The 16,181-nt window shown below is 37.6% G+C and overlaps 1 protein-coding gene and 1 pseudogene across 1 annotated transcript; both read left to right on the top strand.

The window, feature by feature from the left end:
• The first annotated feature begins 110 nt into the window (after positions 1-110).
• On the top strand, positions 111-2,442 carry LOC106432310 (annotated as a pseudogene).
• A 1,899-nt stretch (positions 2,443-4,341) lies between these two features.
• Positions 4,342-6,612, top strand: LOC106432316 (putative F-box protein At5g39480). Its single transcript, XM_013873157.3, has one exon. It carries the CDS (start codon positions 4,782-4,784, stop codon positions 6,330-6,332), a length of 1,551 nt encoding a protein of 516 aa, XP_013728611.1. The 5' UTR covers positions 4,342-4,781; the 3' UTR covers positions 6,333-6,612.
• The last annotated feature ends 9,569 nt before the right edge of the window (positions 6,613-16,181 follow it).

Genomic DNA, 16,181 nt, shown 5'->3' with positions numbered 1-16,181 from the left:
TAAGTGGCATATGATGTAAATAAAAGGTTATTTTAGGGGTTAAAATTAATAGGTTCCTGCTTTAATAGTATAGATTTTTAAAGTAAATTAGAATTTTCCTTTTTCCTTTTAATCTTATTATGTTTAATGGAAACTCGAATTATACACGTTTCCTCTTTATCTTGAGGCCCACGTTTCCTCTTTATCTTGAGGCCCACGCTTCCTTTTAGTCTTCTTGCACATCACGTTTCCTTTTGGGCTTGATTTCCTTGTATCATCAGATCCCACAATTATACTCCATCGGTTTCGACTGAGAATTTTTTTCGTTACAAAATAAGTGTCGTTTTCGACTTTCAATGCAAAATTAATTAATTTTATTCAACAATTTATTTTTTATTGGTTGAAATATGATTAGATGTATTGGTAATTGTGTTTTTATATAGGAAATATACAAAATTATTTTTCTCCTTAATCCGTGTGCACAAATCTAAAACGACATTTAATATGAAACAGAGGGAATATACGACATTTAATTGGGTTTTATTAGCTTTTGGTGAATTTCTTGCAAACCGGAGTCTTCGTACTACATACGATGGTCAGAGAGTTTAAGTGTGATATTTTTATTCTTATTTCGCTTCCAGAAAACATAATTGTTCTCATCTATCGTTTACTTTATCCTAGCGACATATGCAATTTAAGCTTTTGCTGTAAAAGCCTATGCGACATTGTCAGCTCCGAGAATGTCTGGCTCGACCAATGCGAGATAGTAAAGGTTATTCCTCTCTCTTAAATAGTGCAATGGCGAACTGGTGTCGCCTCTTACAAGGCTCTTTGTCGGTTTCTTGTAGAGGTGATGAAGCCTCTGGTTAGGGTTTGGGTCTACCAAGAACCTAAGCTTGGGAATGTTGTTTACTTAATGCATGGATTCTTGTCTGTCGTTGGTTGCCGCTTAATCCCACAAGAGGTTGGTCCTTTGGGTATTCAAGAAGTCTGATTATTGTTAAGCTATATCAGCTTCCAACCTAAAACCAATTGGTAATAAGTGGAGTGGTCCATCTATCTTATATATTGATTAGTATCCCTTCCAACTACCGATGTGAGACACTTTTTGTCTAATACGCTCCATCGAGATGATGGCTCTTTAAGCGTCATTATCGGAATGCTCGGGCAAGGATCGATGAGCCAACTTTGGACCAGATCGATGTGGATCAGGTTGGGCTGCGTGGATCGGGCTCTGATACCATGTTAAGCTAGATGGGCTTCCAACCTAAAACTAATTGGTGATAAGTAGAGTGGTCCATCTATCTTATATATTACTAAGGATCCTTTCCAATATCCGATGTGGGACACTTTGTGTCTAATACGCCCCCTCGAGATGATGGCTCTTTGAGCGTCAATCTCAGAATGCTCGGGCAAAAATCGATGGACCAACTTTGGGCCAGATCGATGTGAATCGGGTTGGATTGCGTGGATTGGACTCTGATACCATGTTAAGCTAGATGAGCTTCCAACCTAAAACCAATTGGTAATCAGTGAAATGGTCCAGCTATCTTATATATTGATTATGATCCCTTCCAACTACCAATGTGGGACACTTTGTGTCTAATAATTATGTGGTCACCAGTGTTTGAGATAATCTGTTATCTCGATGGCTCCACCAAGTTTTTCCTTCAGGGAAGAGACAGAAAAGACAGTTGCTTGTACCCTGGTTTGGTTACAGGCATCGAAAAGAGCTGCAATGTGCTCTCACTGGAGGTTGAGCAGAGGCAAGAGAAGACTAGCAGCGAAGCCTCAACAAATGAGTTATTTTCGAAGTTATCTTGTACAGATAAAAAATATTTAGTTGAACTAGTGACGAACCATGTAGGTCTACTACATGTATCTGAACCATTGAGTGTAAAGTTATTCCCCACAAGGAGAGAAGATGAAGGGATGTTGTTGGAACGTAGAACCATGCTCCTTAAAATGCACAAGTTTGGTGTGAATTGGAAGCACTTGAACTTGAAGGAGGAGGATGGGTTGTGTTATAATCCTAAGCAAGTAGACATAAACGAGATGTGGGAGAAAAATCACGACGCTTACTTTGAATTCGCAGCAACAAACAAAGAAAGAGATTTTAATTAGATGATTGAATCGCCAACCGGAAATGCTTTTTATCTACTGATGCTCTCTTACGAAGAATCTGAAAAGAACAATGGGAAACGTCTTGCTGGAACGAAAATACTCGAAGGCAACGACACTGTGCATGATGCAAATGGCACAGCAATGTTTGTTGTGGATATACACGACACACCTTCCCTTGAGCCCTTTCCGTTTGATGCAGATGGAGAAGATTTTGAGCATTCCTTATAAAGGAAAGGGTATTGTAAAATCGAGATACAACGAAAACACAAGGCACAAAGTAATTCCAAGAACTCGTATATCGTTTATTAGAAATCCTTTACACAATCTCTTACAGACTTGTTTGATCCGAAATACACAATTCGACATGAATCGATTTTTAACACACCCAACTTGATCAAAACTCCACCACTGCAGCAACCTATCAAGCTCCAAGTTCTTGAGCTTACAGGTATATCAATTTGTTATAGTTCCCTTGAGCTTAGAGCATCTCCAATGTAAAACTCCATTTTTTCTTCCAAAATGGAGTAAAAATGAATATGGAGTAAAAATGTTCCAATCCTACCCTATTTCCTATTCCATAATGGACTGATGAACAAACAAAAAATATATTACTTCATTTAGTGAGATATGAAGTTGGTTCGAAGCATTTCTTACTCCATATTTACTTTTACTCCATTTTAGAGAAAAAAATGGAATGGGGATGAAGATGCCCTTGCAGCTATCTCAATTTGTTATAGTTTCCTTGATCCCATTCCAGAACCTGGTTCACTTTACGTGATCTCTGGTGATCATCTCGCATTCGTTTGGCACGAATCTAAAGATGTGTTTACTTTTAAAAGACTAGACCTTGAAGAGATCTTGAAAAAAGGCTTAGGAATGTGCGTGCCTCCTCTGCCCCCAACTAATAATTTTACTTATATGGAAAGAAGGTCTTACACAAACGTCTTTACTGAGTCATGGTTATGTTCTTCTTCCTCCGACTCTGAGTAAACAATGTTGAATATGTACTCAACATATTTAAAACGCTCCAATAGCTTTCTAGTTTTGAGATATATAAACTCATATTTGGTGACAATCATTTTCTTCTTATATTTACACTCATTATGCTTGTATTGTGTGTATTTAATTATTTATTCATTTCGGCAAAAGAAATTTAGAAAAATTATTAGAAATAGAAAATTTTTCTAAGATAGCTTTTTTTAATTTTTCTTTCACCAAAAGAGTCCTAAAAAAAAATAAAAGAGATTTCATTAAAAAATAAATATATATTTAACTAATCTTGATTTATAGTTTAGAATTAAAGAGTGAAATTTTAAATTTTAAAAATTTAAAATTTCAAAATAGTTTTTTTAAAAATGTATTTTCAAGTTTCAAAAAGAAGCTTGTTGGCGGATCATTGTTTTTACAAGGTTTCCGGTTTCAAGGATAACAGTGTCAAAGGTCAAGGATATACCATTCGGATATACCGGTTCGACCAGTAGTGGGTCCGTGCCAGTATATTATTTAGTTTTTCCTTGTAGGATCTGAAAGCGATCGAGTTATGCTCGTAGATTCTGTAGCCTAAGATTTTTGATCCATTTTTTTTTTTCTTTTTCTTTTAAACCAATTTCAGAAGTTATTAGAATTTTCCCCAGTTCGGGAACGCGCTAGGCGCTAGTCGGACGGTCGGATTGGGCCTAGCGCCTAAAAAGAAAATCGGGGATTAATCGAAAATTATGCGGGGCGAAATTTTTAGATGGTTTACTATGTTATAAAACATGTTAATCTTTAATTGTGTATAACATTAATACATTTTCATGTTTAAGATTGTATAAAACACACAAATAGAATATATAAACTTAATATAGTGTAATTTTCATCAAAATTATGAATATAAATGATATTTATAAAATTTTAGATCAAATAAATATATAAAAATATTATTAAAAATAAAAAAAATAAAAAAAAATTAAAAAAAAAAATAAAAAAAAAATAAAAAAAATAGATTAGGCGGCTAGGCGGTCATTTAGGCGGTTAGGCGGTCATTTAGGCGGTCTAGGCGAAAAAAATCGGATATCCGATTTTTTAAACCGATTTGGCATAAATCGGGGCGGAAAAGTGACGCGTAACGCCAAGGCGGCTAGGCGGCCGAGTTTTAGGACAAGAGAATTTTCTCACTAATTCACTCAAATGTTTATCTTATATTGGATTGAAAGTTTAGTGATTAAGGTTTATGGTTTATTATTAATTTAGTCTTTTTTTTTATGAACGCTGTTGCAGAATTTTTTTTCTCATATTTTGTGATAAATATCTTTTAAGTGATGAAATATGAAATTTTCTCATTAAAAAATCAACTAATAATTTTGAAGAAAAGTACCGGTCCGGGTCATATAGGTTGTTGCCGGATCATTGTTTTTTAACAAGATTTTCCGGTTTTTAAGGTGTAACCGGACCGGATAGACCGGTCCAATCGGATGGTCGGTCCGTTTCAGTAGATTAGACTTCACGATAGAAGTTCTGCTTTGCTGTACTCAGAGCTCTTCTTTACTTTTGATGTGTGATCTGAACGTTAGATTCTTTTGTGCGTGTAAAAAAAAGCTAATATCTGATTCACACCCAGACTGTGTTTCGATCTTAAAACTCCGGCAAGCCCATTTCGACTTTACGAACAGATTTGATCCCCCGAGTGTCATAACATCATGACGATCAGAGAGTTACGGTCGGAAGAATCAGTTGGTGGTACTTGTCTGCTTCTCTCGCTTCCAGAAGATGTATTTGCTGCTACCTCTCGTTTTCTATCTCCAAGCGACATTTGCAACCTAAGCTTATGCTGCAAAAGCCTCTGCGACCTTGTGGATTCAGAGAAGATATGGTTTGTGCAATGTGAGCTCGTAAAAGCTCTTCCTTTATCCGAAATAGTCCGGTGGCGAATCGGGATCTCTTCTTACAAGGCTCTCTGTCGGTTTCTTGTGGAGGTAGTGAAGCCTCTTGTTGGGGTCTGGGTTCACCAAGAACCTGAGCTTGGGAATGTTGTGTACGTGATGCCTGGTTTCTTGTCTGTTGTTGGTTGTCGGATCATCCCACAAAAGGTTGGTCCTTTCGGGATTCAGGAAGGGAGGCTTATGTGGTCACCGGTGTTTGAGATCATATGTGATCACGATGATGGCTCCACTAAGTTCTTCCTCCATGGAAGAGGCAGAGAAGGAAGTTGCGTGTACCCTGGTTTAGTTACAGGCATCGACAAGACTTGCAATGTGCTCTCACTCGAGGTTGAGCCGAGGCGAGAGAAGAAGCTGTGCAGTGGGGTTCCATTTCAGAAGCTCGATGATAGCGATAGAAGAAACTTACTTGAACTAGTGACAAGCCATGTAGGTGTACATGTATCTGAACCATTGAGTGGGAAGTTGTTTCCCACAAGGAGAGAAGATGAAGGGATGTTGTTGGAACGTAGAACCATGCTCCTTAAAATACACAAGTTTGGTAAGAACTGGAAGCACATTAACCTGGAGGAAGATGGGTTGTGTTACAATCCTACGCAGGTTGACATAAACGAGATGGGTGCTTCCCCATGTGTGAATCGCCGGAGATTTCTTAGCGCTGGTGACATATTTGGTCTTAGTCTCAAAGCTTCCTACACTGAGATGTCTTCTTACAAAGGGTGGCCAAGAATGGATCTCAACCGCTTTTGCCTGCACAAACTACCAATCAAGAGTCTTGGAGATGACCAAGAGTATGCTGGTTTGTGGGGAGGAACTTTTGGGTGGCCACCTGGGAGATGTAATGAAGATGAAACCGGAAATGCTTTTTATCTACTGATGCTCTCTTACGAAGAATCTAGAAAGAACAATGGGAAACGTCTTGTTGGGACGAAAATACTCGAAGGCAATGACTTTGTGCAGCATCCCAATGGAACACCAATGTTTGTTGTGGATATTGACACACCTTCCCTTGAGCCCTTTCCGTTTGAGGCAGATGGAAGAGACTTTCAGCATTGTTACAGAGGAAAGGGTATCTCAAATGGTTATGGTTTCCTTTATCCCGGTTCAAAACCTGGTTCACTTTACGTGATCTCTGGTGATCATCTCGCGTTCGTTTGGAATGGAACTAAAGATGTGTTTTCTTTGAAAAGACTAGACCTTGACCAGATCATGAAGAAAGGTTTGGGTTTATGGGTGCCTCCTCTACCTCCAGGTAAGAACTTTACTTATATGGAAACGTCTTACACAAACGTGTTTACCAAGTCATTATGAGTCTGTTCCTCTTCCTCCGTGGCAATCTTGGAAAATGGAACACTCTGCAGCAGATATTCAAAGCTCTCTCCCATATCTTGTCTTGTTTTTGAGATATAAACTCATTGTTGAATGTCTTGTGACATCATTTGCCTCTTTACATTTACACTCACAGGAAAAGATATCTCAAATGTTTCTGAGATTTCACTTACTTTTTACATATTTTAAACAATACTTTAACAATACTTGAATTTGTGTAATTTTCTCTTTAATTCATTCAACAATACAATGTTTTATACTACCTCCTTTCATTTTAATTGTTGTTGTAGAATAAAAAATTTTGTGTGTCGTTTTAGAATTTCAATGCAAAATTTATTAAGTTTATATATTATATGATTTTTTCATATCCTCTAGTCTTTTTTTTTTGTATTGACTGAAATGTGGTCAAATGTATAAGTAATGATGTTTTATTTTAAAAATATACAAAATTAAATGTGCACAAATCTACAACAATAGGAAAAATCTGAACAAGACACCTTGGTGGCACACATCCCCCACGAGCAATTGTCACCAATGCACCTCAATACAACTCTTGACTTGTTAGAACACAGTCTTGTACTCAAACTTCCACTCTAAAGATTATTTCTTCACCCTGAACATTAATTCTTCTTTGCTCTTAAAATAGCTTTTCACCTTAATAGCTATTGTGGTTGGTGAAAGTCCAATATGGACAGGACTTAAATCCGGAATAGGATTAAGAGGGATTGTAGAGACACTTTGAAAAGGAAGAGTCTGCAAATTCAAGTTGTTTATGAAGGATTAATACATGGTTAAGAAGGCTATCATGAATATTATAAGAAAGAATATAATATCATACAAACACAAAAAAAAAAAAAAGATTTGAAACAATGTTTCTGTTATCAACATTAAACTCCCACCGGAGAGATTCTTTTGAGCTCCATTGTCCACAAACACAAAAAACTTCAGTCGTAGTTCGAAAATCTGTTAAAAAGTCACAAGCAAATCTCAAAAAGATCAACTACAGAGACATTTAAGTAAATTTGTGAGTGTAGAAGGTGAAGATGACGAGAATCCAATCTTAAGTTTAAAAAAAAAACTAAAAAATCCAATCGCAAAGACATTTAAGTAAATTTGTGAGTATATAAGGTGAAGATGACGATAATACAATCTTAAGTTTCAAAACAATTAGAAAATTCAATCGCAACAACATATCATAAATTTATAATGAATCTGAAATGATGATACCTAGATCAGATCGGAGACACGAGATAATGAGATACAAAGACGACGACAGATCGAGGACGATGCAAGGGCGCATACGCGACAAATCGAAGACGAGGCAAGGGCACAAACGACGACGGATGGAGGACAATTCGGCCCTACGGAGGCGATACGGAGACAACGGCACAGCTTTTCGTCGACAGCAAAACTTACGAAAACATTTCAAAATGATTTTATTTTATTATTTAATAATTTAGGTTAAATTAAGATTAAGGGTAACCAGGTAATTTGCTATCATTGAAACATTTCTGTCCAATTGGGCCTTGGGTCTATATTTAGAAGAAAAACTTGGGATATCTAGGGCTATTTCTCAATAAAGTAAGAGATACTTGTATTTATTTTTATTCTATTTTTATTATAAAATATACTAAGATTGTAGATAAACTCAATTCGATTATAAGGTGTATCCATTTTAAAAGAAAAAATAATATAATATATTCAAATGCTCTAATGGATGATATATAACATCTCTCAAAATTTTATGAAAATGCTTTTTAATATGTAAAATATCTTTATAAATTTCATATATAAAATTCATTAATGTCTTCCAAAAACATTAGAAAATATTATATATATTTAAGAAAATATTATTAAATATACATATAATTCACATTTAGTAAGGTATTCATATATATATATATATATTTATATTTATGAAGGTTTTCCTAAATACACATTTAAGAATATATTTTAAATTAATATTGATGAAAATATTCTAAACTTTTATGAAGATATTATACATATTTTAGGTTGATATTGTATTTATTCAGGAAAATCTTCCTAAACTCAAATTCAAAAAGATATACTAAACTCAAATTTCAATGTAATAGTTGCAAACATAGAATATTTCAGATTGCAAATTTCGACAAAAGTCTTGTATAGACAGTGCAAATTCTTTAAATATTATTGTATGTTTTATTTTTATTTTTTAATTATTGGTTTATTTGATTAATTCTAGTATAAACATGTGTATGTTTATTTTATTTTTATTTTTAATGAATGCTTTTTTGAAAATATCATTTGCTATTTTAACGATAAAAAGATGTTTTAATATTCTTTGGCAGCATTTGTTTTTTTTAACTGCAAATAGGAGAAAATAATTGGCTCTCACTTTTTTTAAAAAAAAGTCACAACCTTGCCATTTTAATAGTTATTAAATTAAACAATATAATTTCATAAGCACACAAATAAAAAGTCAAGAATATATAGTTTACTGTTATTAAGTCATATAAATTCTAACTTTGTAGTTTTCTCATTTTGTATAGAAATTTTATATCCTTTCTAAAAAAATTTAAATGAGATATATAAGACAATTGTCAGGTTAATTATATTTAAATAAATAATAAATATAAGACGAAAAATATAAATAATTATCAGATATTCTAGGATTTTTTACTTTGGTGTCTATAATCATTTGCATATGCTATCAAAAACTTTTAAAATGATCATAAACTCCCCAAGCAAAACCGATTCTGAATTACTAAAAGAACATTTCTTATTTTTTTTAATACTAAGAGTTTTGGAGCCGAAACCAGTAATCCCCTCTAGGTATTCAGTTCTTTACCTTTGATTAGCACACTGGGGCAAGACAGAGGACTTATCGCGATGCCTGCAGACCAATTTAGGATGTCTTCGTCGCTGACATTTGTCAAGCAGCTTCGGCATCATATTGATCATATCAATATTATATGGGCTTTTTGCAAAAGTGACTCAAAACTTGGAGTCAAACAGAAAACTAACCTTTTCTTTTGACTCCTTTTTTTTTTTGAGATTTTAACCCCACACCTGCAGTTTATCTACGAAAATGCCATTAACATTTTTTTTTTTTTTTTCGAAAATGGCTTCTTTACTGTCTCAACCTCATCTTCTTCAAGTATTTACAATATTGCCACTGCAATGAATAGTGGCAACAACCTTGTACGAACTGTTTGGAGCTTTTAATGCCCTTTAATGCACGTAAATCTCTTTACACTCTCTCTGTTTCAATTGTTATGAACTAAAAACAACATTTTTTTCACTTTCTCTCTATATTCATCCAAAAAACTCAAGCTTTTGATTCAAAATATGGGCTATGGTTGACAGAGCCATATTTCTTTCGTTTTGACTTACGGTTGCTTTCGTTTGAGGTTCTGGGTGGTTGGAGAAGACCCTGTGTGCAAACGAAGTCATCTCACCTAGTTTAAGGTACGAATTTGAATTTTTTTTCAAGATCTGTTCGCGTAGAAGACTTACTAGTAAGTCATCTGTATGTAGAAGACTTACTGATGAGTCTTCTGGTCAAACGGACGACTTAAATTAAGTCGTCCAGCTTTGTTTGTTAAAAAAAAACACTTCAGACGACTTATATATACGTCGTCTACGAGAAACGGGCTAGTTTTGCATTTGACCGAATCGTGTCAGATCTTTGACTATTTCTGGACGACTTATAATTCAGTCGTCTCTGGGAAAGTTAAAATTTCAATATTTTATGAAAACTTGACGACTTACGTGTAAGTCGTCCTAGGTTAGTTTTGTAATTGAAAAATAAAACTTCATAATTTAACTTTAACCAGACGACTTAATATAAAGTCGTCCCTCCAGATGACTTAATTTAAAGTCGTCCGGGGAAAGCAAAGTCGTCCAGAATTTTTCCCAATTTTCTGGTCAAACCTTGCTTATCCCGGACGACCTTAAATTAAGTCGTTTAGCTGGACGACTTTCATCTAAGTCGTCTGGAGAAAGTTAAATTTCAAGTTTTATTTTTCAATTACAAAACTAACCTAGGACGACTTACACGTAAGTCGTCAAGTTTTCATAAAATATTGAAATTTTAACTTTCCTAGAGACGACTGAATTATAAGTCGTCCAGAAATAGTCAAAGATCTGATACGATTCGGTCAAATACAAAACTAGCCCGTTTCTCGTAGACGACTTATATATAAGTCGTCTGAAGTTTTTTTTTTAACAAACAAAGCCGGACGACTTAGAATTAAGTCGTCCCTTTTAATTTTCAATTGCAAAAGTGACCTCTTTAGACGACTTACCTTTAAGTCTTCTGGACGACTTAATGCTAAGTCGTCTGCGGTAATCTTTATTGAACTTCTTCATTTTCTCTATGTGTACTAATGTGTTTTATTTTGAATATTTGCAGATGATTTTTCAGTTACATGCAGTGTATGGAGAATGGTTGTTGAGAGATTTCCGTTGGGATTTTGTGGTTGATGATCTCAAAGGAGCAAGATTGTTTTTATTGAATGAAGATTCAACACATGCTGAACTTGTTGCAATGGCTCAAGAAGATTATAACCTGGACATGAGAACAGTGAGTGTGGAGATTAGCTACTCATTACCAGCAGAAATGATGATGGCTCCAGGCAGTCTTCCCATTAATGTTACAAGTGATAGACAAGTTCGAAACTTGCTGGAGATACTCAAAACCCATAGAGTATGTCTTTGTGTATCAAGCCGCAGCAAGGTCGAAACGGTTTCAGAGAAAAGGGATATTGATGAAGCTGGTGAATGGGAAAAAGATGTTGGTGATAATGATGAAGCTGGTGAATGGGAAGAAGATGTTGGTGATGATGATGAAGCTGATGAATATTTTGAAGATGTTGGTGATAATGAGTTTGTTGAAGATGAAAATCAAGATGGGGAGGAGGAAAATGGGGAGGAGGATGCTGATAATTCTATTGTTGGTGAAACGGATCAGAATGGTGGGGATTACAGTCTTTATGGAAAGGTTCCAGATGAGGACGAGGAAGATGATGATAATATTTGTTTTGAAGAAATCCAAAAGACATATGCTAAGACAAATGCTATTGAAGGAGGAAAATCGAATGGTACCAGTATCTATGTCAACCAGAGTTTTGTTAGCAAGGGTGCACTGCTTTAGAGCTGCGGTTGGCAGCAGTGAGGGGTAAGTTTTCTTTCAGATTATACAAATCAACGAAAACTCTCGCTGTGGCAACATGTCCGGTTAGCTATTGTGGATGGAAGGTCAGAGCGAGTGTCAAACATGGGACAAACACGTTTTGGGTAACAAAGTATGTGGAAAAACATTTATGCTCAGCGGGAGACCGAATCGCTCAGCGGAGACACTGTACTCCGAAGTATGTAGGTAGTCTTTTCATTGATCGTGTTGGAATCATTGATGGGATAACTCCGCAGCATATCACTGATGCAATGAGGAACATGTTTGGCATGGCGCTTGATTACACCACTTCATACAGAGCACTGTTATATGCACAAAGATTGGTGAGAGGATCAGCAGAAGAAGGGTATTCGCGTTTGGCATCATATCTCGAGCAAATCTCCATTGCAAATCCTGATTCTATCACGGCGATAGAACTTGATTCTATGAAAAGATTTAAGTATCTATTTCTCTCTTTTGGAGCTTCTATCAAAGGTTTTAAGTATCAGAGAAGGGTCATTGTGGTGGATGGAACTCACCTAAGTGGAAAGTATGGAGGAACTATGTTAGTTGCAGCCGCACAAGATGGCAATTTTCAGATATTCCCATTGGCTTTTGGGATCGTGGATGAGGAAGATATACCTTCTTGGGAATGGTTTTTCACAAAATTGGCTAGTTGTATATCTCATGACAAGCCTCTGGTGATAGTCTCCGACCGGCACAAGGCCATTAAAAGTGCGTGTGATAAGGTGTTTCCTTGGGCAACCCGAGGAATATGTTATTATCACCTTCAAGATAACATTGTCAAAAAGTTTAAAGGGAAACATCTCATGTACTTGGTGAAAGGGGCTGCTTATGCTCACACGGTTTACGATTTTGACCGGTACATGGCTGAGATACGGAGTGCAAACCCGGAACTTGCAACGTATTTGGAGAAAGCCGACGTCAGGCTATGGTCAAGGGTTTATTGTAAGGGGAACAAGTTCAACATAAAAACAAGCAACATTGCTGAATCTATTAATTCCGCACTGAAGCGAGCAAGAGGATTTCCGATTACGTTCCTGCTGGAGTTCATAAGGCAGAAGTTAGGAAAATGGTATTGGAAAAGGAGACAAGATGCTTTGAGTCTCACAACTGAACATAGCGGGGGTGTTGAATACTTGCTTGCTGTTCGAGAAGAGATAGCGGGTACGATGACGGTCGAACCAATTGATGGATGGCATTTCTTTGTCAAAGGTGGCAAAATGGACTGTGTGGTTGATTTGGAACATGCAAAGTGTGATTGTGGTGTATATGGAGTGGAGAAAATACCTTGCTCTCATGCTATAGCTGCTGGAATACATGCTGGTTTGCATATCTCCACACTTGTATGTCCACTGTACTCAAAGAATTATCTGTATGCAGGATACTCAGAGAATATATATCCTATCGTGTCACAACATATTGAGGAACGAGAATGCTTTCCTCCAGAACTAAAGCGTGGTCGAGGGAGACCGAAGAAATCAAGATGGCAATCTTGGTTGGAGCTATCTAGGATGAGAGGACACAAACCCAGGAAGAAACACAGGGCACAGAGATGCTCAAACTGCAAGGAAACTGGCCATACGAAACCACAATGTACACAACCAGTTGACTAGTTGTCCAGACGACCTAAATTTAAGTCGTCCAGTCTTGATTACCCGTCCAGACGACTAAATTTTTAGTCGTCCAGTGTATTTTATTTTTAGACGACCTTCTACTAAGTCGTCCAGTGTATTTTATTTTTAGACGACCTTCTACTATCCCTTCAAGTGTATTTTATTTTTAGACTACCTTCTACTATCCCTTCAAGTCCTCCAAACCTTCTAGACGACTTATTTGTAAGTCGTCCAGTTGGAAAACCTTCCAGACGACTTATAATAAGTCGTCCAAACCTTCTAGACGACTTATTTGTAAGTCGTCCAGTTGGAAAACCTTTCAGACGACTTATAATAAGTCGTCCAAACCTTCTAGACGACTTATTTGTAAGTCGTCCAGTTGGAAAACCTTCCAGACGACTTATTTCTTCCAGACAACTTATATATTTACAAATCTATACAAAGACAAGCTGAAATACAAATACTTCGCTTGTTAAAAAATCATGTTCAAATGCTATACAAAGACAAGCTGAAATACAAATACTTCGCTTGTTAAAAAATCATGTTCAAATGCTATACAAAGACAAGCTGAAATACAAATACTTCGCTTGTTAAAAAATCATGTTCAAATGCTAATCATACATGCCCACGAACTTATCACCATCCACATTTTCTTTCAGATGCTGATCAACAAGCTCCTTCCATATATCCACCGCCATATTATCCCTCATTTTCTTCGCGTTGCACCTAGCAAAGTCTTTAGGGTCAAAGGAGACGCCAAGAGCATGACATTCAATGTACTTTACAGTGTACACGCCACAATCACCATTGTTGGCCGTGGGTACACCTTTCAGCGGTCTCTCATATGTGTATGGCTCCAACCCGTATTTGACCCGTATTTCGTCGGTGGCTGCGCACTCAACAAGCAGATAAGGGACCATCTGGAGAAAAGGCTCCATTATCGCATCCCATGCGTCTAGTTAGAAGTTACCAGACGACTTAAATATAAGTCGTCTACGTGGTCGTCCAAGTAGACGACTTTCCAGACGATTTATCTTTAAGTCGTCTGGAAAGTAGTCTACTTGGACGACTTTGTAGACGACTTAAATCGTGTGCAGAAGACTTACGCAGTCTTCCAGCCATCCTCTGGCTGTCCGGAGGAAGTGGTACCACCTTGTTGGTGATGTACGTGGTTTGTCCTCGGTCTTAGTTAAATAATGACTGCAAACAAAAAAGCAATCAGTTTTGGACGACTAAATCAAGCTATTATGGGTAAAGCAATCACTTACGGATCAGTTTTCAACCAATCAGCGAGTTCCTTCAACTTATCTTTGTTTACTGGCGGAAATGGATTATAGGCTGCCACTTTATCTTTTTTTTTCTCTGCCGTATAAGGAGATCTCACAGTGAGAGCAGGTTTCTTCGCTCGTTTACTCTTTGCACGCTTGTCCAATACAACGAGGCTCGGTTCTGAAACTGGATCGCTTGGCTCGGTGGAAGCTTTATCCTCCGGCAAGTACTTATTTACCGAGTTCGCCTCGGTTGCTGTATCCTCCGGCAACCATCTCTGCAATAAAAGTTGCACACAAGTTAACTCTGGACGACTTAAATAAAAGTTGTCTGGACGACTAGTTGACCCTGGACGACTTAAAATTAAGTCTTCCGTGGTCAACTAGTCGTCCAGACAACTTACGTTTAAGTCGTCCAGGGTCAACTAGTCGTCCAGACAACTTTTACAGTCGTCTGGACAACTAGTTAACCCTGGATTTGATACTAACCTCTTTGATTTGAGGAGGCTGTTTCTTTTGAGGAGGAGGCTGTTTCTTTTGAGGAGGAGGAGGCTGCTGCTGTTTCTTTTGAGGAGGAGGAGGCTGCTGTTTGGTTTGATGAGGAGGAGGCTGGTTACTAACCACGGTGTCATTGGCATGAGGGGTAGCCTGTTTGTTTCTACCCCCGGTTTCTTTGGCAAGAGGGGTAGGCTGTTTATCTTGAGGGGTAGCCTGATTGGTTAGAGGTGGAGGGGTAGCCTGATTGGTGACACCAACCTTCTTCTCCACAGCTTCCAATCTATCGGACAACTTCCTAAACTCCCTCATGCACTTATTAAACCCTTTTTTCATGCAGTCAGCTACGCCCTTGAACATAATTTCCAACTCCTCTCTGGTCACCCCTCTAGCCTCTTCTCTAGCCTCTTCTCTAGCCTCTTCACTAGCCACTTTAGGAGCCTCTTTACGAGCTTTCTTCCGAGGTCTTGGATTGTCTTCCTCCTCCTCCTCCTCCTCCTCCAACACAACCATCTCTTTGGCCTTCTTCGATGGAGTCACAACCTTAGGTTTTGTATTGACCTTAGTACCAGTGACTTCCCAGCAATCCAAGGTCCACTTCCACGGTCTCCGCTCATACATGACTTTAATGATGTTCTCCGCGGGCAGGTCCTCAACCTCAGAGTCCCATTTTGGCCACATTTCACTAATGTCCTTCTCAACAAAGTTGATCACGCGGGTCTGCAGTAAATAGAAGAATCGAGTTAGATATTTGAAAAAAAATACTAAATAGACGACTTAATTATAAGTCGTCTACTAAGTCGTCCAGCTGGAAGACCTTCCAGACGACTTATAATAAGTCGTCTAATAAGTCGTCCAGATGGAAGACTTTCCAGACGACTTAATTAAGTCGTCCGATAAGTCGTCCAGCTGGGAAGACTTTCCAGACGACTTATTATAAGTCGTCCGATAAGTCGTCCAGCTGGACGACCTTCCAGACGACTTATAATAAGTCGTCTGCGCAGTCTTTTGGATTGAAGTAAATACCTGACTCAAGATAGCAGCTTTCATTGATCTGCGGCCTCTGCTGCCCTCGTAAGCCAGTATCGGTGGAGACGGACTGTCTGCTCTGGGACCACCAATACTAGCACCCAATTCCGGCATAGCTGTGTACGTCCAAACCTGAAGAACTTGTATAAACCCATCCACGGTGTAACAGCCAGCAATTTCTTTGTTCCACAAAGAGTCCATCAGCACCTTAAACGCGACTCCCCCCATGGATAATTCTCAAACCGTTCTA

This window comes from Brassica napus, chromosome C4, assembly GCF_020379485.1.
Source record: "Brassica napus cultivar Da-Ae chromosome C4, Da-Ae, whole genome shotgun sequence".
Classification (NCBI taxonomy): Eukaryota; Viridiplantae; Streptophyta; class Magnoliopsida; order Brassicales; family Brassicaceae; genus Brassica; species Brassica napus.
This window is presented reverse-complemented; position numbering and strand designations above follow the sequence as displayed.

Excerpts from the sequence above, each read along its gene's own strand:
- LOC106432316 (XM_013873157.3), top strand. The coding sequence starts at position 4,782 with ATGACGATCAGAGAGTTACGGTCGGAAGAATCAGTTGGTGGTACTTGT.